Consider the following 20957-nt stretch of genomic DNA (forward strand, 5'->3'; position numbering starts at 1 on the left):
TTTAGTTCCAAGAGAACGAGAAACGGCGGTATCGTGCCGAGCAGCAGAGATTGGCCACCAAACATACCAAGGCGAGAGAAGAGCTCAAGGCTGCCGGAGAGGTCAGTATTAACACTGTACAACTTGTATAGCAAAGTTAGTGTACCAATGACCCGCTAGATGGCGCTGTTCCCTCCGCGCTGTTCTGTACATCGCGATGTTAAGATTTTTCTTGGATTGTATAAGTGCCAGTTGCACCATTCGCACTAACAGTGTGATTGACGTCACCCGGCGCGAGTTTTTTTGTGTAATTTTGTGAGCAGATTCAATAGTTGAATAGGATTCATTGTCTGTTCAGCTTTTGTTGTCTGTTCAGCTTTTGGAGTTTATCAAAATGGCGGAGTCATACATTTATTTGTATGAAGCTATGCTCGCGAGGTCTAAAGTCACTAAGTATTTATGTTTCTAAATGTACATATTTCCTCAGGCATTGCTTCGCGAGCTCGAACAGTATCAAAACGAGAAGCGCAAAGCGCTGATGAACCACGAGAGCAACAAGATGAAGGCGGTCGAGGAGCGCTACTCGCACGAGCTGAAGGAGTGGCGCGCCACCCTCGGCGACCGCAAGATGGTAAGTGATGTGCCCTATGACGTCTTTATAAGGTCTACTTTACTATGGCTTTGGAGGGATGGTCTTTGTTACAAGTAGGCTTAGCGGATTCTGATCAGCTGCTCGAAATAAGTCTTTAAAGGAATTTGAACCTTCTATACAATAGTTATATCCTATAATTAAATGGCAACGATGCGGCGCTGATTTAATATGGAGGTTAACATACGAAAGGTCAAATTTTTTTTAATGCGCTCTGAAAAGTAGGATAACCGGTCAACGATTTAGATGAAGAGTTTGACATACTCAGCCCTTAAAAACTTGTTGGGTTAAGTAATTTCACGGTTTAGACTCACTTGTGAAATTATTTATTGTTAGTATGTCTAACAACAGTTAAAATTCGACTTGTGGTTCAAAAATCACCCAATTACTACACTCCAGTAACAATTTGGAAGTTGTCGATGTTGTTAATTAAGTTCAAATCTATGATATAAACTTTCTTCATCTTTTAACTTGTTCTAATATTGCAGATTCATTAGTTATTGAACACTATGAAAGATACTTAGTAAATAAAGGATAAAAGAACAAAGGATCAAATTATGGTACTGTGATAGATTCAACTGAAATGTTTTTTTTTTTTTTAATTATATTAGACAACTTTACGTATTTCGCCCGTATCAGACCTATAACAACACTGTGTAAAAAGACCATCCATTCATACATTATATGTGTTAATTGCGCGATGTATGCATGCGTGTACAGTCAAAATTATTAGTTATTCTATAAATTTTACACTTTTTACTCATACAACATTTAATAATGATTAAGTACGAAAAAAAATTATTATATTAAATTTTGTCTAAGTTAAATCTGTAGTGAGGTAAATTGGAAATTAATGTGGCGTTGCCATAGAGGCGGTAGGCCTACCCATTTATTACAACGATGTACAGTCGCCACCAGATATATCTGAGCGGCCAACGTGATCACAAATATCTGAACAAAGCCTCTGTTATCAAGTTGTTCAGATATTTTTTTGCATCTTGACCGCTCCGATAAATCTAATGGCGTCTGTACAAAATGAACTATTGATCTTGACTGTACTCAATCTTGTACATACCTGGCATGTTTTGGAGCATGTAACACGGGGCATGGTCGTGGCATGCTGTAGCTTCACTAATTGGTGGTCGGGTCCAGAAATATAGGAACTCTACAGGAACCCAGGAGAAATGTATTGTTACTGGCAGGTTGGGGTTGTGTACGTCGCAGGTTGTACCGTTTATTATGTTCAAGTGGTTTTGGAACGCGTATGAAATATACTAATATTGATTTTTTGGATGCGAAACAGACAAACGAACAGACATAAGAATGTAGAAGCTTTCTTGAAATGAATACCTAAAGATTACTTATATGAAGAAATGTTGATAAAAAGACCAATTTATCTGCTTTTCCTAAAGGTTAACTGGTATAGAATGCGATTATAGCATTAAGACCTCCTTCTGTACATTTTCTTGATCAATAAAGATTAAATTAAAAGGTTTCCTATTTTTTTTCTCAGAGCAACGTAGAATAAGAATTCAGAGGCAATTATCATTCGGATGACCTTGTTTGCTCAACCAATGCCATGATATTGTTTTATATTTTATAGTCCAGGCATTTGCCTAGTATTCCTCCACGATACGCGTTCCAAACCACATTCCCCAGGCTCTATGTGTGTGCCGTCCACCGCCGCCCACACTAAACCGGCCCTTTTCTGCAGACGCTCATTCAAACCTTCGCCAAGCAGCTGGACGACCACGAGGCCAAGTACGGAAGGCCTATCCCGGACCGCACTATCTATCTAGACGCTCCCTGGCCTAAGAATGTCCTACAACACGTCCTAACAGCCTACCACCAGAGAAACTCCTTCATGGGCTCCCTTAGCCGCTCCAGAACAAGTCTTAACTTGATCGCTAACACTCCAAACACTCGACGGAGGAGCATTAGCCCTCTTAATCACCGAGCTACTAAATCCGCTGCGACCAGCGCTAATAACACAACTAAACGCGGCAAGCTCACTAAAGAACAGAGGTACGGATCCACGTCCAATCTAAAGCTAGTCTCAGAGAAAATATCAGGCTTATCAGTATTCTCTGGCGCAGACGAGAGAAGAGACCCTATAATGGCCTACGGGAACGACTTCTACGAACCAAAACAAAGGAGCATCGCCGAGGAATCTAGAAAAATAGAACGCTCAAAACCGGCTATTAATAAACCTGTAATAAGAGCAAAAAGCCCAGTAAACTTTAATAAGAAACTTAACAGGCAGAGTATGTCCCAACAACTTTTCAGACAAACTGAGGAAACTGGCATGAAACGCAGCATATCTCAGCAGAGTTTGAAACAAGACAGAGCTCTAGAAGCCGTCATGATAGACCTCCCATCTATAGACAGCAAATACGATACAGTCAAAAGCACCAGCACGGTAGCTACTTGCTCTTCGCAGGAAGGTAGCGATTTGGACTACGACGGAGTATTAACTAAACATTTCAGCAGATGGGGGCCCGTGCGTGGCTCGAATACTTACAGCGATTCGGCCAGCGTGCCCGTCAGTCAGCTGTCCACGGTCAATCTAAAGACGTTGAAGACTGACGGACCATCGGATACCACGGCGTAACTTTAAAATATCCGAGGATCTAGTGATGTCATCAAGTTATTTTGTGACCTAGTAAGGCCATTTCTTACTTGTCAATGGAGAATTGATATTGTCACCAGACTATCGTAACAATACCACTTAAAAAACATTTCGTCCATATAGCTATGGTGGTGTTGCCTATTATATTTTATATCGGGCTAAACGTCTTACACGGGTTATACTTATTATTTTCTATCTATACATATAAGTATATGCAAAGCTATAAAAACGCCTGCCATTTTGGATGCTATAAAGACTAGTTTATGGGAGTAGGTAATTTTTATTAACCATTAAAGGCTTAATACCAGTCAGTAAAATTTTAAATCTTGCCAGTTGAGTAGCATGCTTACAAGTGCCTTATGTTCAAATTAATGAATACATTCCTATTTTGAGTAGAAAAGGTTTCCTGTAAGGAGAAACAAAATAATTTGGGTGATAAATAGTGCTGTTTTTGCTACATTAGTATATTATTAGTACATAGTTCAAAAATAATCCGGCGTTGCTTTACAAAACGAAACTTATTTAATTAATTGGAATATTATTGTCTTCGGTTACCGCGATAGTTACTCATGAAATAAAACTATGAAAACGGATTATATCGCGTATATTGAATTTATAATACATCCCGACGTTTCGAACTCTTTACAGCGTTCGTGGTCAACGGTTCGAAACGTCGGGATGTATTATAAATTCAATATACGCGATATAAACCGTTTTCATAGTTTTATTTCATAATTGGAATATTATTCTTAATTTTCTTTGCATACATACAAACTGCATTGTTCAGATAAAATGTTCAAATGTACTCATGCCATATAATCAATTTTTTATCAAAATAACTAATCTTTACGGATTGATGAACAAAGTTTATAATAAATATTAGAGGGTTATATTTGCAACGTCAGATTTCTTCATGTTAACTTAATTTATAAAATTATAGTCAGATTAAATATGCCATTTTAGGTAGTAATAACACGATCTTCCTTCACCTTGCCAAATTAAAACTGTAAAAATACGCTTTGCTTCCCCGACGTGTTCTTCAACAAAATGCAATTAATGTATAATTATTTTAAATTAATTAGTGCAAATCAATAAACTATAAAGAATAATGTAATATTTCTTTATGTGCAGTATTTTTAGGCATATACAATTATATATTAATGTTGCCCGCCTTTTAGATGTCTATTTTGATACTTAAATTGTCATTAATAATATATTCGAACCAAATATTCATTGATTTATTGTTAACCTCGTAAGGCCCAATGTGCATTAAATGTATACTCTGTTTCAATCTAATTTGAACCTTACACTAACTAAATGAAGTAGCATTTTTTTTGTTTCATTGTTTTCTAAAACAAACGAAAGTCACCCTAAACTTCTATACAGCAAGGTTCAAATTAAAAATAGGGTTATTTTGTATCCGAAATAAATTATATTTGAATTTGTATGATGGGCCTTACGAGGTTAAGGGTCGGTTGCACCAACTGTTTGTGATCGTTAAAGAGTTCGCTAAATTTCATTGTATGGAAAGTTTCATAGCAAACCGCCGCGGCGCGCCGGTTGCCGTTGATCAGTCTGTTAAGTGCGGATGGTGCAACTGGCACTAAGTCTATTATTTATAAACGTCTGTCCTATCTAACAAACCGTTGATAATAGTTGGTCCCTATCCGTCATTTTAACATTTTTGTTTGTTAGAAATAGACAACATTTAACAGAGCTTTTTAAGAGACGCAAAACTTTATGAATGGATTTATGGATTAGACTTAATTCATGCTTCGAATTTGACAGTTGATATAGATGACGCTGTATGGTTCCATAGAGTAACTTATACTAGAGCGGTACTGTCATAGTAAATTTTGTAACCCCAGTAAATTCACTGCCATCTGTCGACACACTTTAAAACTAAAAATGATGATTTATAAAAATACGATAAAATGTATTTAAATATAGATAAATGATTTTTTTTATATGCATTAATTATTTTTATGATTTTGACCCATGTTCTTTCACTGATATGCGTTAAAATTGTTAAATAACAAACGAAACCGTCAACACCATCTATACGACAGTTGGCCAAAGCTAGTAGCGACCTCTTAACGAGAATCAAATTTTCTTGATTTTCGAGGCACGTTTTTTCCTTAGACTGTATCCATCTATTACGGAGTTATATCTATCTTTGATGGTTCCTACAATATGCGGTAACTTGTAGTTAGTCAAATTTTGACAAAGTTGACTTGACATTTATGTAGGAGTAGGTACTACAGAAATTATTGCATCGTACAGCGCTGTTTACATCACGTGTGAAACTCGTGGGCACGATTTTTGTTCAACTTTCCACCTCTTATACAATCAACCAATCTTTGCATGTAAAATTGACTTCTAAGCGGCCGGCAACAATACGTGTATAAAATAGAAAATACATCTAGAAATGTACAAGTTGGTAATACTCAAGCGCTACTTGCACCATCCCACTAACCCGGAGTTAACCGGTTAAACCTGAAGTTACCAATGTTACCAGTACAATTTGAGTTAAGGGTTTAACCGGTTAACCCCGGGTAAGTGGGATGGTGCAAGTGAGAGGGTTTCGCATTCAAGAACTGCTTTAGTATTATCATTGTCGCGGTCGATATTTTGAGGGATAGGTAAAAAAAAAGAGTAAGACCCTTTGTATAGTCAATTAATTTAATTTCCGACCCACTTCGTACCTTGTCGCAGTGACAATCAATACGATTAATACGAAAGTCGCTAGGCACAACATATGTAGTTACCAGGGACCGGACAACCCTTTCCGCGATAAAACCCTTTCAATGGGCGACACTTAAACACGGCTAACGCATTGAAAGACTTTCCCTATTGAACTGCAAGCCCATTCATACCCTTACCTTTGACTAACCCTTACCGAAGAGCTAACCAAAAATAAGGCTAGCTCTTAATAAGGGTTACCCTTATCTTTAAGCGCTTTTTATAAAGGTTTCCCTTTGCGTGAAAGAGACAGGATTAGTATATATCTACGGTAGTGTATGAAAAGGAAAGAAAATACGTGTCTAGTCAAAGAACGCCGCCGTCGCCGCCGACGATCGCTCGGATTCGAAGTAATGTGTGCTTTATGAACAAGGTAGAAGACTTAAATTAGCACGCTTATATGCTAAAAGTGAAGCCCTTTATAAGGCTAACCCTTATAAGCAATATGCAAGGTGTTGGTGAGCGGATGATAAGGGTTTTGTAAGGGTATTTGGGCTACTGATTACTCAAATATGGTAGCTTTATATAAGGGTTTTTAAAACCAAAACAAAGGGTTTCGTCTGGCAAAGGGTATGGTGAGTTAAGCCTTATGCAATACCCTTATAAAACCCCGATAAGGGATAGCGGGCCGGTCCCTGGTAGTTACTATTGTCACTGTGACAAAGTACGAAAAGGGTCAGAAATTAAATTCCTTGACCGTATATGAAGTTTTCTAGCTATTTTATTTAGATTGCGTAGAATTAAATTATTCGATGTGCCTGAATCCAAAGCCTTGTTCGTTGTTTACGAGTTTTATTAACACGTTGGACATATTTTTAATTAAATAAGGTAGTTTATAGTAAATTATTTAAACCGAGGTGTTTTATACATAGCATTAGAACTCGCATTTCAAAAATGTTACCTAATACATTCCATTTATAACGAATCATTTAAGGTAGTTATTATATTAAATATACAACATCACAAAAAGATATTTTAATATAAATAAGATCAATGTGGAAAAGACCGTCTACGCGCTCTTTCGTCGCTTTAAACTCTTGCGTTTGTAAACATATCGGTGGAGCAGGAGTGAAGCACTTCCTCTCTGACTGTGTTTGAGCGACGTACGTATACAAAGGAGAGAGTTCTTGCCCGATGACGGGTTTCCCAGCAATCAATTTATCTGGTCTTCCCCACATTGATTTTAAACGAAATCACGGGTAGACGGATGTGCCATTCCTTTTGATCGGGCTTTATAAAATACAGCAATAGAAATTTATTAAGTGGAGATCTTCCATTTTTACAGTATGTTAGAATTTTGATACTTCTATATTAAGAACATTGATATGAACGATTTGGCTTATCTCAAATTTTAATAAAATCAGCCTAGTCTGGGTGCTATACGATTGATTACATATTTCGATATTGTTTTAAACATATTTGGGGCATTTTCTATGAAAAGGGACCTTATTGTCGATGGCGCTTACGCCGCACAGCGTCGCGCAGCATTGTATTTACATCGGGGCATCGTTTATAATGGCGTAAGCGCCATCAACAATAAGGTCCCTTTTTATAGAAAATACCACATTTATACTCGTAAGTATTGATCGGTAACAAGTAACACCGTTTTAAGTTCATGGTAGCGTGTTCGATTTAAAGTAAAGTAACAATTTTAAAGGAGACGATCAATTAACGTTCATATACAGAGGTTATTATCATGGTTATTATTAGGTTATTGTCATCGGACATACAGGAGGAGGCACCTTGGTGTATGCTGTTTGCTGATGACATTGTGCTTGTAGGTGAAAACGAACTAGAGGTGCAGAGCAGACTTGAGAAATGGCGGCAAAAATTGGAGAATGTTGGCCTAAAGATCAGCAGATCTAAAACAGAACACATGTTCTGCGATTTTGGCGGTCTCTCCAGTTTTGCTGCCATAGAACTCGATAGCGTTACATTGCCGGTCTGCTCCGACTTCAAGTACCTCGGTTCGCTCGTACAGTGCGATGGCGATATTGACCGCGACGTGAAAAACCGGATTAGCACAGGATGGATGAAATGGCGACAGGTTACGGGAACCATTTGTGACGCCCGTATGCCCCTTCGGTTGAAGGGTAAAATTTATAAAACGATCATAAGACCTGTCGTCATGTATGGATCAGAGTGTTGGGCCTAAAGGTGAAGGATGAAAAGAGATTGCATGTAGCGGAGATGAGAATGTTAAGGTGGATGTGTGGCGTGACGAGAATGGATAGGATAAGGAATGAGTATATAAGAGGAAGCCTGAAAGTTGCACCCATAACAGAAAAAGTAAGGGCAAATCGCCTAGCATGGTACGGGCATGTGATGCGGAGGGATGAAAGTCATGTGACGAGAAAGGTATTAAGAATGAATGTGGAGGGAAGTACGAGGAGAGGAAAACCGAGGAAAAGGTGGATGGACTGTGTGAAAGATGATATGAAACTAACGCAAGTGAATGATGAGATGACGGGTGACAGAGATGTATGGAAGAAAAAGACATGCTGCGCCGACCCCAAGTGAATGGGACAAGGGCAAGCGAATGATGATACAGAGGTTATTAAACATAATTAATAATTTCAGCTGAATTTTACTTTACAGATTCCTTTAAATCAACGCTGCCATGAAATTAAAACGTTACCGATCACTACATATAAACCACATATTTGCCTCATTATGTGTACGAGACTCGGATTCTGGGTCATATTATTACGATGTTAAAGTCTAATTCCGACAATATCCAGCCATTTTTGTAAGATTTTCTGTAATATGTAAAATTTTTGGTTAACAATACATTTTAGCTGACAAACTGGTTCGGTAGACTGTATTTGGGGGTCCCTTTGTTTGTTAGTTTGACATAATTATTGAAAGTCATAATGTAATGATTGTCATATTATCATTAGTCATAATTCTGAAACCGTTAACTTTTCAGGATTTTCCTCGGGTTATCATATAGATAGGTTAGGTTAGGTTTGTTTTATGGCAATCCTGAAAAGTTACGCGTTTCTGAGAAAAACCAAATTATGACTAATGATAATATGACAATCATGGCCCCCGACCCCAGGGCAGACCAAAAAAGCGATGGCTCGATGTCGTGAAAGCGGATATGAGCGCAAACAGGCTTACGCGAGAGGACGCCCAGGATCGAGCAAAGTGGAGAAAGGCAAGCAGGAAAGCGGACCCTGGCAAAGGCCGGGATAACGCTAGGTAGAAGAAGAAGAGATAATATGACAATCATTACATTATGACTTTCAATTATTATGTCAAACAATAGAGACCCCTGTATTGGTGTTACAAAAACTGTTTTCATTTAGTAACTTAAGTTTTAGAAGGTATTTGTTGTATAGACTATAATCCGATGATATTTTAACTGTTAACTTATTACCAGTTGTATCTATAATTTTGCATTTTAAGAGTTAAGGCTTGTTTCTAACCGGTTTACAATTGTATGTAAATAAATGCATTTCTTAACTATTTTGCTGTTTATTACGCTTTGGTTGGTGATGGAGCCCTTACTGCTTTTACCAAGTTTATAACATTTAAGGATTTTTTAGCAATTAAAAAAAATTGCAGCTGTCTCGTCTAGGTAAAGTGAGGTTTTTACGCCAAGCAACTACGCCAATCACCTCAAGAAGCTACTTAGCATTAATTAGTGCAATATCAATACACGGTGGCTAAAACAACCTTCGTTGCCAGGGAGGTTTTGGGATTATACTGAGCAACTTTTACTATGGGACCAACCCCGAAATCGCGAAAAAAAATTATTTTCGCGATTTCGTGGTTGGTCCCATAGTAAAAGTTGCTCAGTATAATCCCAAAACCTCCCTGGCAACAGGAAAGCACTTATTTTCTATCCAACCTTTATATGTATTTAGTTTAAATACTTTAAATTCGGCCGCTCGAGTTGATGTTGCTGTACAGACCCTTACACTAATTAGTTGGTCAAGCGCTGTTTCACAATCCAGTCATCAAAAATCCTGATATTTTGCCTTAGTTTATGGGTCTTAGAATTCCTGTGTTAATGCACAAACTAAGGGGAAATATATTATCCTTATGTAAATCTGCTTGGTAATTAAATACAAACAGTAACAGCTCCCTACTTCATATTATCATAGAAAAATATCAGTAAAGAAAGAGTGGTAACTCCATACATCAGTGCGCGCGCCTTATTTCGTAGTCGACATCTAGCGTCAAGTAGCGGAACTCTCAGTACTGTTCTACTGCTACTCGACACTAGATGTCGAATGTGTCGCGACTGACGAAGTGTATTGCTCAACAATTTAGAACAAATATTAAAAGCAGAAGTTGAAAATGGAGTTCCGGTTACTCTGGTTATAATATTAGCTGTAAATCGTTGAGCATTGGACTTTTTGTTTGCCGCTACATTTATTGTCGAGTAGCAGTACAGAGAGTTCCGCTACTTGACGCTAGATGTCGACTACGAAATAAAGCGCGTTTTGGTTACAAAACTGATGTATGGAGTAACCACTGTTTCTTATATTTCGCTATGTCTATACAGACCAAGCTGCTTCCCGCGGCAATTTCCTCACGAGGCAGTTCTTTATGTGTGGACTCGCCTATTGACAGTAGAGTGCTGATCCAAGAAGTAAATACTGACGCTATGTACTGTCATTACTTACCGACCCAGAAATGTGTAATAGGTATGAAATTGTTAGCGTGGTGAAATAGGCTCTTTGCGGCTTATTCAAGATGACGTCATCACAACGAACGAAAAGTCACATGATCATCTCTTTTCGATATGACGTGATTGTCATTTCGCCTCCGGCTATTTTTTTAATTAAATGGAATTACTAAGGTTCCAACATGTATTAGCATCTCCCCGGCTAACGGCATGCGGCATGAGCTTACTGCGCAAGGTACCTAACTGGATTATACGCCTTTACGGTATGTTGATTCCTTTTACTAATCATTTATATATCCAGCATGGTTTGAGTGGTTTTTCTATTCAAGGTTTTTGGTATGCATTTTGAATTTTGTACAGTGATTTGAGTTTATATAAAAACATAAGTAAAGCCCCTCTTTAATGTAGTGGTGAACTTTAGTTACATTGCATATTTAAATTAGGTTTATTAACGTTTCCCAGTTTCATTATTTAGTTATCAAGGAAGTTTCATTAATTACCACTTATAATTTAATAGATTAGTTTAGATGGGTTAAGAGAAACATTGCGAGGGAATCCTCACATTTCTCTTAGTCCACTAAACCTTATTATAGTTCCGACAATCGTGAATATTAAACATAGGTCAATGTTAAGTTTCTTATTATAAGAATTTTTGGAAACTGTGCACAATTATATATTATATTAAAAAGGGGCTTAAATTTTTTATTGACATTAAAAAAAGTATTACACGTCAAAACCATAGACGCACATTTATTTTTCTCAAATTCCCAACAGGCGTTAGAAGACGAGTTTGCAGCCCAACTGGAAGAACAGGAGAGGCAGACGGCAAACGCGCGTCTCCCGCCGCCGCCGCCGCCGCCGGCCCCGCCAAGCATGCCGCAACACAGCTCCGCGCTTCACTCGTCGCGGACCAGTCTGGCTTCCAGCCATTACGACTGACGAAAGTGGAAACCACCAAAATAAATGAATGTTCTATTGTGAACATAGCAAACCTACACGCACTTATACGATGAAACGGATGAGCCTTGTGGTTTGCCAATGTATGCACCTTTAGAATAATAAGGCCTAATTAAGATCGTAGCGAAACCTATAGAAGCGAATAATATCATGTTTGTCATACAGCTGAACAGGCATTAATTTATTTCAAGGACCTTACATTTTTGTTTGTTACACGAAGTGGACGCTTAGACAATTTCCTAGAATAATATTTGAATTTAAGGTTTCTTTAACTTGTTAATTGCAAGAAATTTGCTTCAATTTGAACAGGTCACCTCTGTTTAGGTTTCTAGGCCTTATTATTTTTATCTAGGGGCTTTTTTCTTTAGGTTGAATATCTTGAACTGTCCGTGTCCAGAAAGTGAAGGTGCGAATATCCGCGCTTAGAATGTAACTACGATACTAATAAAGCCTTTATAGTGAAAAATATGAAACATATTTAGTTATCGGCTCTAGGAATCTATTGGAATTTATGGTTAGTAACAGAGACGGTGTCAAAAAACTATCTACAAAGGTGCGTCAAAGGTAAGACGTTGCTCAATTTAGGTTAGGCATACCAGTCATGTTCCCTTGGCGCTTCGTCAAAAAAACTAGCTAACTACGAACCCCTAGATATATAAATAAATGAGTGAAAAAGAATCTCGGAAACTGCAATCTCGTGCGGTGCTTAAATGTTAAGGTTTTTATTGCGGCTAAATATCAAATGAATGTGAATAAATTACAAAGATGTAAGTGAATCTGTTGTCGTAAATATCGTAAAATTGATTTAATCGTTTTAAAGTAAGGGTTATGCAACCTACTGATGGATACAATTAAGTATACCTACGTTTAGGACAACGAAGCCAAGAAAGTGAGAAATGACAACTATAGTGGAGCCACTTTAGTGTCACTCACACGCTTCTATTAGCTTATTTTAATAGCGAAAGAGATGAAAATATTCTTAATTGGGTTTGACTTTTTAACATTACGGCTTAGCGGGCTTAGTACCTACGTTTTTTAAAAACAAATAATAAATAAAAAGACAACTTCACGTGACCTAGGAAATGCTTAGTGTTATTACATGCACGTTTTATGCTAAAGAAATCTGGTTTGCCACTTAAAATAGGTGCAAATGCAGCATTTTTGGAGTATATTTAAATCAAGTGCCAAATGAACTGAAAATTTATAAAACGAACCAGTAAATATCTACTTAATTGGTTTAAGGCAAGGGTCTTTTTAGGGGCATAGTCGCAAATTTGGGCCTTGGGGCAAGGTTGTGTCTCGTAGGAGACGTAGGTGTAAAGAATAAGTTATGGCGCTAAAAGAACGCTTTAAAGTGGATTTTGCAATAAAGTATTCGGTAAAGAAAAGGAATTGATTGTGTGTTAATCAAAGGTGCTTATTGTGGATGTGAAGCGATTTAGGTGTGATTATTATAGTTCTCGGCAGTTAGGATGTCAATCTCAATATTTTGTTTAAAAACTACACTTGTAGAATGTATCGAAATAACATCAGTCGTTACGAGCCATGTTTGAATATGGAACCGAAACTTGTCGCGCGCTATCTAGCAACTAAAAATGTATAAGTTGTGACTCCTTGTGAGTCACATGAACCTAGCCGCCGCGCCGCCATACAATCCAAGTTACGCTCTCATTTTAAAATGACATACGAGACGACCGGTCTGGCCTAGTGGGTAGTGACCCTGCCTGTGAAGCCGATGGTCCTGGGTTCGAATCCCGGTAAGGGCATTTATTTGTGTGATGAGCACAGATATTTGTTTCAGAGTCTTGGGTGTTTTATATTTATATATATCGTTGTCTAAGTACCCACAACACAAGCCTTCTTGAGCTTACTGTGGGACTTAGTCAATCTGTGAAAGAATGTCCTATAATATTTATTTATTTATTTATACTGAATCAACATTAAATTTAACATTCAAGTAACATATATCTATGTCTGGTACTAGTTTGTTGCTAGTAATTGTAATACAAATAAATTAGACGGGAGTAGAAGTTTTACATACAAAACTCCGCCAATGCAAAGTTTAATATAAAAGCATGTCGTTTTAAAATGAGAGCGTAACTCGATTGTATGGGAGCGGCTTTTAGGCGGCGAGTTCGTGTGACTCTTGAGCCGTTAAAATCAATTTGACAACTGACTTTTTTTTTGTATAGTGGGAAAATAATTGTGATGATAGGAGCAATCCAATCATATCGAAAAAGTTTTAAGACTGGTCAATTTTTGATAAAAATCTTAAGTGTGGTACTCGTATTTAAACATTCTTAAAAGTAAAATAAGAAATAGAGTCAAATTAAAGTGGCCTAAATAAAATTACGCTGTATAAAGCAATTCCATAGACTTAAGTGAACGAAGCGAAGACGTCCTTACTAAACGAACGATGTTGGTAATAGGTAGGTTTTTAGAAAAAAAAAATAGAAGATTAACTTACAGTGTGCATAGCGTTTAGTTAAACCTTGACGCGTACAAACGATTCTTCATTAGGTACATGAGTCCGCACAGAACGAGCCGCCTCGCGAGGAAATTGCCGCGCGAAGCAACTCTGTCTGTGTAGACATGCCAGGGGGGTGTCACTGCGCAGTTTAGGTATATTTGGCCGGCGCACCGCCCGGGCAGGTATATGGCAGTGGGCTGCCGCTCGGCTCGCACGATAGTCGTGTCACGTGGCGCTCGCGCAAAATTGTAAATACGCAATGGCTTCGAAACCTAAATCGCGATCTAATCTGTATAAAAGATAATGTTCTGTTTACGGATGTCTGAATAAACGGAAGATCAAGGAAGCAGAACAACATTTTTTTTCAAATTCCGGACTATATTGACCGACATATTTTCAAAGGAATAAGTACTTCTGTGGCATACCTACTTCCGTGAGAATCAGACATACTATCTCCGGCTAAAAATTTTATGTTTACAGAATCAACGTTTGTAATTCATACAAATTTATCTTAAAAATAATAAATCAGTAGGTATAGGTACAAAAACTTGTCAAGTGACAACCCCGTGCCGACACTCGCAGCTCGGTCATAAAACTGCGGCGCGCAAAGAAGATTCACGGTTTGTGCGCGGTTATAAGTTTCAATTTTGCTTGCAGGCGGCGAGTGTAGGTATAATTTTATACCTAAATCTGGCTTTTGTGAAGGAGTGAATTTTCTGTGCGGTAGTACTATTAGTTATTCTGTGGACATGCATCGGCCGCATTGCCTCTGGCGAGGCACGTCTCCACCGACGGAGCAGCTTCGCGCGGCAATTTCCTCACGAGACTTCTCGTTCTGTGTGGATCCGCCTATTTACAATTTTTTGATAACTACTAAAGGCTACGTGTTTTAAACTAAAATTTACTAAATGCTTGTGTTTTACAACATTATTTTTTTATGGAATTTAGTCAAATCATGGTAGATAGATAATTCCTTGATTAAAATGTATGCCTTACTAGGTAGCATTTAGAGTAGAGTACCTACAAGTAAAACAACGTACACCTACTACAATATCGGTAAAGATTTTACGCGGTATTTAAGGAGAGTATGCCCTTTGGAATTATCTTCCTTTTTCATAGAAAATATGTAGGTAGTCTATAATGGTCTAAATCACCCACGTTTCTCTTTAGCCGTGTCAGGGAAATATTGTAATACCTAAGTTTATTTAACTATATCGATTGTCATCAGATGCTAAAGAAAATAGGAAGCACAAAGGCTAGTTATAAGATTTTCTAGCCTAAAAAACGATAATAAAGAAATGTATGATATGCACAGTCTCCATTAGATAAGGTATATTGAAGCGGCCAAGTGCTCACAAATATCTGAACACGCCTCTAGGTATTGTCAAGGCGTTGAAGTGCTTGTGTAGGTATTTTTGACCACCTTGGCCGCTCCAATATATCTGATGGTGACTGCATGTATTTACCATATGTAATTATAATGTACGCAGTGATACACACGTGTTATCTGTAAAATTCTGTACTAGTACCGTCATCGCGTTCGGACAAAGTACCTAGGTACCTACCTACTCATTTCATTTGCACCTTATGTAGGGCAAAACACCCTTTAATTGGCACCTAAAATACCAGCGATCATGCTAGCTAGTCAGGGCCCTGTTTTATAAACCCTTTAATACAAACGAATGTCTTATTTTTTAAACTGGAGTTGAAAAGCATAATCGAAATGCATTTGAAGGAATGATACTTAATCCATATATTTTTAAATGGCTGCGACAGATAAGTTTAAATGTTTTTTAAATAGGATTTTATCATAATGTATATATTGTGTACAGTATAAACTTAGTCAGTTAAGCTCGACTGACATAGTTAATAAGAAAAATATTTTTTAGATGTACAGTATTTGTGTATTTTTTTAAGCACATGTGCCTACTTAATTTATGGAGGTTTTATTTTTCTTTTTCCTCTGCCATAAACTCTTTATCTGAACTGGAAACCAAAGACAACAGTTTATTTCCTTTTTAAAAAGCGCTAGTCTTTTTTTTTATTTGAAACCGTTTGCGTCAAAAGTAAAGTTTAAAACATCCAGTATGTTTTTACTTTTATCAGGTTGATTGAGTTCTGAAAAAAATATCCATATTCCACATTTTGTGGTTTTGGGTATTTATTTTAACGCAGTGTGTTAGCCTTGGACGATTATGTCAAAGGGCACCGAATGGAGCCTTGGCCTAAGTCATCTGTCACCACAGTTTGTCGCATATATATTTTTTACATCAACAGCTACCTATTAAATTAGTTGGTACACTAGGTGGTGTATTAACAAAGAGGTACCGAGTGTTCTTGCGAATATAAAAATGTGAGGATTATGAAGCAACATTACAAAACGGTATTCACCATGTTTGTCTATGGTTGTTGGTATTGTTAAAATGTACACCGGGCATATGGTGGCCACGCTTTTATCGTATCGTAGTGATGCATCGCACGATAGACGACAAAAACGCAGCCATCATATTCCTACAGAGTTGCCAACTTAAAATACTGTGAAGTTAATTGAAAATAATGTTGACGTAATAAAATAAAATAAGAATTATGTACCTATTCATTTTTCTACTTGTTATTTTAATTTGTAAATATTTTAACATAAATTAAGTGCATTTTGAAGGATTACTTTATCGGAGATTACCACAGTATTGTCGAACATGTTATTTGTTAGTAATAACTCGAGGTAGCCATTTTTAATGTTAATTTTATTATTTTTTGTCCATATAAAATGAAAAGTAAATTATTGTTACACCTTTCCAAGATATAAAGAACTTACTTTGTACTTGCTTGTTTTATTACAAAATGTCTGGAAGACCGAGCTTTCCTCCAAAAACATATAAAAAACCAAAAATGCGCGTTTTACCAGAGATAAGATCTGGCTAGATCGATTTTTTGCCTCCGAAAACCCCCTTAAGAGGCCGTAGACGATTTTGGAGCAAAAATGTAAAATTGATAGATTTAGTCGTTGAAATTATACACGTTTTGTTACGTAATATCTAAATAACAAGTATTGATTTCTATTAGCACGTCTTCTTATCTTGCCTTTTAATAATGAGGTCGCGAGCGTGCGTCACCGGTAATGCTAGAAGAGAAGGGGCAGTTTTTAAAAATTCATCAAAAAATCATGGTGGTAAATTATACAAATTGATGTATAAGAATAGTTTCAGCAAATGTTGTAGATTGTTTAAGTATCAAAATTACGTTGAAATTAAGTCGATTTTTAGAGAAATTGTCACTTGTTTTGAAGTAATTTCTGAAGAAAATTGATTTCGTCTAACTTTCATTTACACTACTTCAAAGTCATAATAATAAAAATGTAGTCTGATAAACGTCAAGTACAGGATATGTGTAATACAAAATTACCATGTTTAGCCCAAGGACCGGACAACCCTTTCCGCGATAAAACCCTTTCAATGGGCGACACTTAAACACGGCTAACACATTGAAAGACTTTCCCTTTTGAGCTGCAAGCCCATTCATACCCTTACCTTTGACTAACCCTTACCGAAAAGCTAACCAAAAATAAGGCTAGCTCTTAATAAGGGTTACCCTTATCTTTAAGCGGTTTTTATAAAGGTTTCCCTTTGCGTGAAAGAGACAGGATTAGTATATATCTACGGTAGTGTATGAAAAGGAAACAAAATACTAGCCTAGTCAAAGAACGCCGCCGTCGCCGCCGACGATCGCTCGGATTCGAAGTAATGTGTGCTTTATGAACAAGGTAGACGACTTAAATTAGCACGCTTATATGCTAAAAGGGAAGCCCTTTATAAGGCTAACCCTTATAAGCAATATGCAAGGTGTTGGTGAGCGGATGATAAGGGTTTTGTAAGGGTATTTGGGCTACCGATTACTCAAATGTGGTAGCTTTATATAAGGGTTTTTAAAACCAAAACAAAGGGTTTCGTCTGGCAAAGGGTATGGTGAGTTAAGCCTTATGCAATACCCTTATAAAACCCCGATAAGGGATAGCGGGCCGGTCCCTGGTTTAGCCGTCCAAACTTTACGAAATTTACAAATAAGAGCGACAAAATCAGTGCTTTACGCGCGTTTACCTAAACGTCCATCAGAAAAGCAAACATTACTAATTTAGTAAGTCTGTTTTCAAAAAATTGATCTGATAAAAGGTAAGATAAGAGGACGTGCTAATAGAAACCAGTACTTGTTATTTCAATTAGGTAACAAAAGGTGTAAAATTTCACGGACTAAATCTATCAATTTTACATTTTTGCGACTAAAATCGACACCGGCCTCTTAAAGTAAAGAAATCGTTAGAGCCGTTTCCGAGATCTCCGTAATATATATACATATATATACAAGAATTGTTCGTTTAATAAAGATATAAGCTAACCATATCCCGCTAAGACACTCGGTGATCTAGGATTATCAATTTATCACTACTGTACTATAACGGCACCAAAGATGGGACAGTATTTTATGATGGGACAGGATTTGTGGTATTCGTCCCCTTATTGGTGCCACGTCCATTACGGGAGTGGTTACTATTGACAAAGACATATGTAACTCCGTATAAGAGAAGTCAGGAAAAAATGTGCCTCTGAAATCAATAAAAAGTTATACACGAATAGATGCTGGCGCCACACCTTTGGCCTATGCTCGTCTAGATGGCGTGATGTGTGTGCGCGGCTCCAACATTTTAGCGCACAAGCATGTCTAGAAAAGCAGCCGGTGTGCTCTGGCCTTTAGAATTTTAGAATTAAAATGTGTGACAGCCTGTTCAGAAGGACGAATAAAAAAAATTTCATGTGTCATATTTCATCAAGTTTGATAGAACGCCAAACGCTGCTGATATCACAAAAATCTAATATGTTCAAGTACAAAATGAATCTGAATGTCTAGATCAGAAAGCCTAGATAATACGCGTTGCTAATAACAACTAGCATCTTTGACCTGGAATATGTAAGTTACACTACACTCTTTAACTTCAGTAATTAGTAGGTGCAAAAAGTACCTACAAACGAATGAAACGCCATAACAGATTTGAGTTTTTTCCAGTTTTTCCCAAAAAAATATTGATTACCTGATTCTCACAGATCCTGAATTCTTGATCTATTTGGGTTCTTGCAGCTCAGAATCACTAGCATATTAATCCTGATGCTAAAACATGTCTCAAAAATTTGAATGGAAATTGTAGTTTCCACTACGTCACGTTACCTACAAGAGATTTTTTTTACACTACACATGACGTAATGGAACGGACATTGTGGGATATTTTTATGGTAGTTTAGGAAATTGTCACGGGATAATGAAGTAATATTTCCTAATAAGAGATCTTGAGAGTTTATTTATAATAACTAACTAAACGTAAGCTAGGAGCAACCAGTAACTGTTGGGCTCTGCTAGCGTGATAGTACTGATGTTTGCCGAACGAGTGCGGGTGGTAGAGTGCTCCTCAGTAATCGTATCCTTTACCGTTTTATATCTCTACTATCTCCCGCTAACGGTACAATGGGGTTGGCAACTGTCAAAGCTTTGCAGAGATGGCGCCATCATAGCTTGCCCCTTTTTCTATGAGATTTGGCTTAAACCAGCATCCAGGGCATTAAAAAAAACAAAAATTTGACACAATTCTAGGGATTGACAGGGCAAGCTATGCTGGCGCCATCTGCTAATTATTTCGACCGGCCAACCCCATTCAACGGTAGTTCCAGATTCCCACGCAATTACTAAATCTACGCAAAATTATACAATAAAACATTAAAACAAACAATTGAAACAATGCTTCTTTGACTCTGCCGCTATCCGGGGCGGTAAACACAGAGATGCACCCTAATAAACTAATAACATTAACGTTAAAGGAACTTAGCGGGAGAACAATAGTCGAGACCGTAGCGGTCGGTCGCAGCTATACGCAATTAACAAAATGCACTTTTATGATCGGCAAATGCTTAACCGTAACGGGACCGACCTACAAAACATAACTGTTATTTTTGGCTTTACTATGAAGCTTAATTCCTCGCGTTATCCCGGCATTTTGCCACGCCTCCTGGGAGCCTGGGGTCCGCTTGACAACTAATCTTAAGAATTGACGAGGCACTAGTTTTCACGAAAGCGACTGCCATCTGACTTTCCAACCCAGAGGGGGAACTAGGCCTTGTTAGGATCAGTCCGGTTTCCTCACGATGTTTTCCTTCACCGAAAAGCGACTGGTATATCAAATGATATTTCGTACATAAGTTCCGAAAAACTCATTGGTACGAGCCGTGGTTTGAACCTGCGACCTCCGGATCGAAAGTCACACGCTCTTACCGCTAGACCACCAGCGCTTCCTCTTACCGCTACGTCGGCGCCGTAAGCGGAATCTACATCTATGTTTACTTATTAATACGTTATTCTATACAAATCTATTTGCTAATGATTTTGTAGTGGACGGACACGTATGCCCCGCCCCTAAGAATGAGATCATCGAAATCCGTAGGCACGAGAGTGCCGCTACAGTATCCCGTATGCGAGTCAAACTAGCCGTCCTTTTCTGATTATTAATTAGAAAGGAATCGACAGTCTCATCTCGCGTGCAAGATGCTGTCACAGTGCTCTCGTGCTAAGCCTACTGGTGGCAGTGGGGAGACACCTCCTTTCGGGCAAATGGCTCCGTTCGGCTCAGCATTGCTCCGAGCAATTATTAGGGTTGGCACAACTTTATATCCCTTGGCGTGCACAACCACAGATAATGAATTTTGACAACCCTAAATAGCCGAAAGGGATAGTGTCATACATTGTGAGGCCTGGTTCGACCCTGAATCGCTGTCAAACTTCGTGTTTGTAGGAAGTGTTTTCAGTACGGCTATTACATCAGGTTGTCGAACAGCTGGAATATGAGCATCGTCGTTGG

The 20957-nt window shown here is 37.9% G+C and overlaps 1 protein-coding gene across 5 annotated transcripts in view; it reads left to right on the plus strand.

The window, feature by feature from the left end:
* LOC134752111 (interleukin enhancer-binding factor 2 homolog) overlaps window positions 1–14186 on the plus strand; it is a 141756-nt gene extending 127570 nt beyond the window's left edge. The window contains exons 25-28 of one of the 5 annotated variants that reach the window (XR_010128734.1): window positions 6–101; window positions 467–610; window positions 11413–11747; window positions 11787–14186. Coding sequence is in view for 4 of the 5 variants with exons in the window: in XM_063687677.1 (XP_063543747.1) it covers window positions 6–101; window positions 467–610; window positions 2343–3239 (1137 nt within the window). In the remaining variant the exon portion in view is untranslated. Of the gene's footprint in view, window positions 1–5; window positions 102–466; window positions 611–2342; window positions 3770–11412 lie in introns of those variants that run through there. The other 4 variants (XM_063687677.1, XM_063687676.1, XM_063687673.1 and 1 more) reach the window with 4 other exon arrangements.
* The last annotated feature ends 6771 nt before the right edge of the window (window positions 14187–20957 follow it).

This window comes from Cydia strobilella, chromosome 24 (genome assembly GCF_947568885.1).
Source record: "Cydia strobilella chromosome 24, ilCydStro3.1, whole genome shotgun sequence".
Taxonomy (NCBI): Eukaryota; Metazoa; Arthropoda; class Insecta; order Lepidoptera; family Tortricidae; genus Cydia; species Cydia strobilella.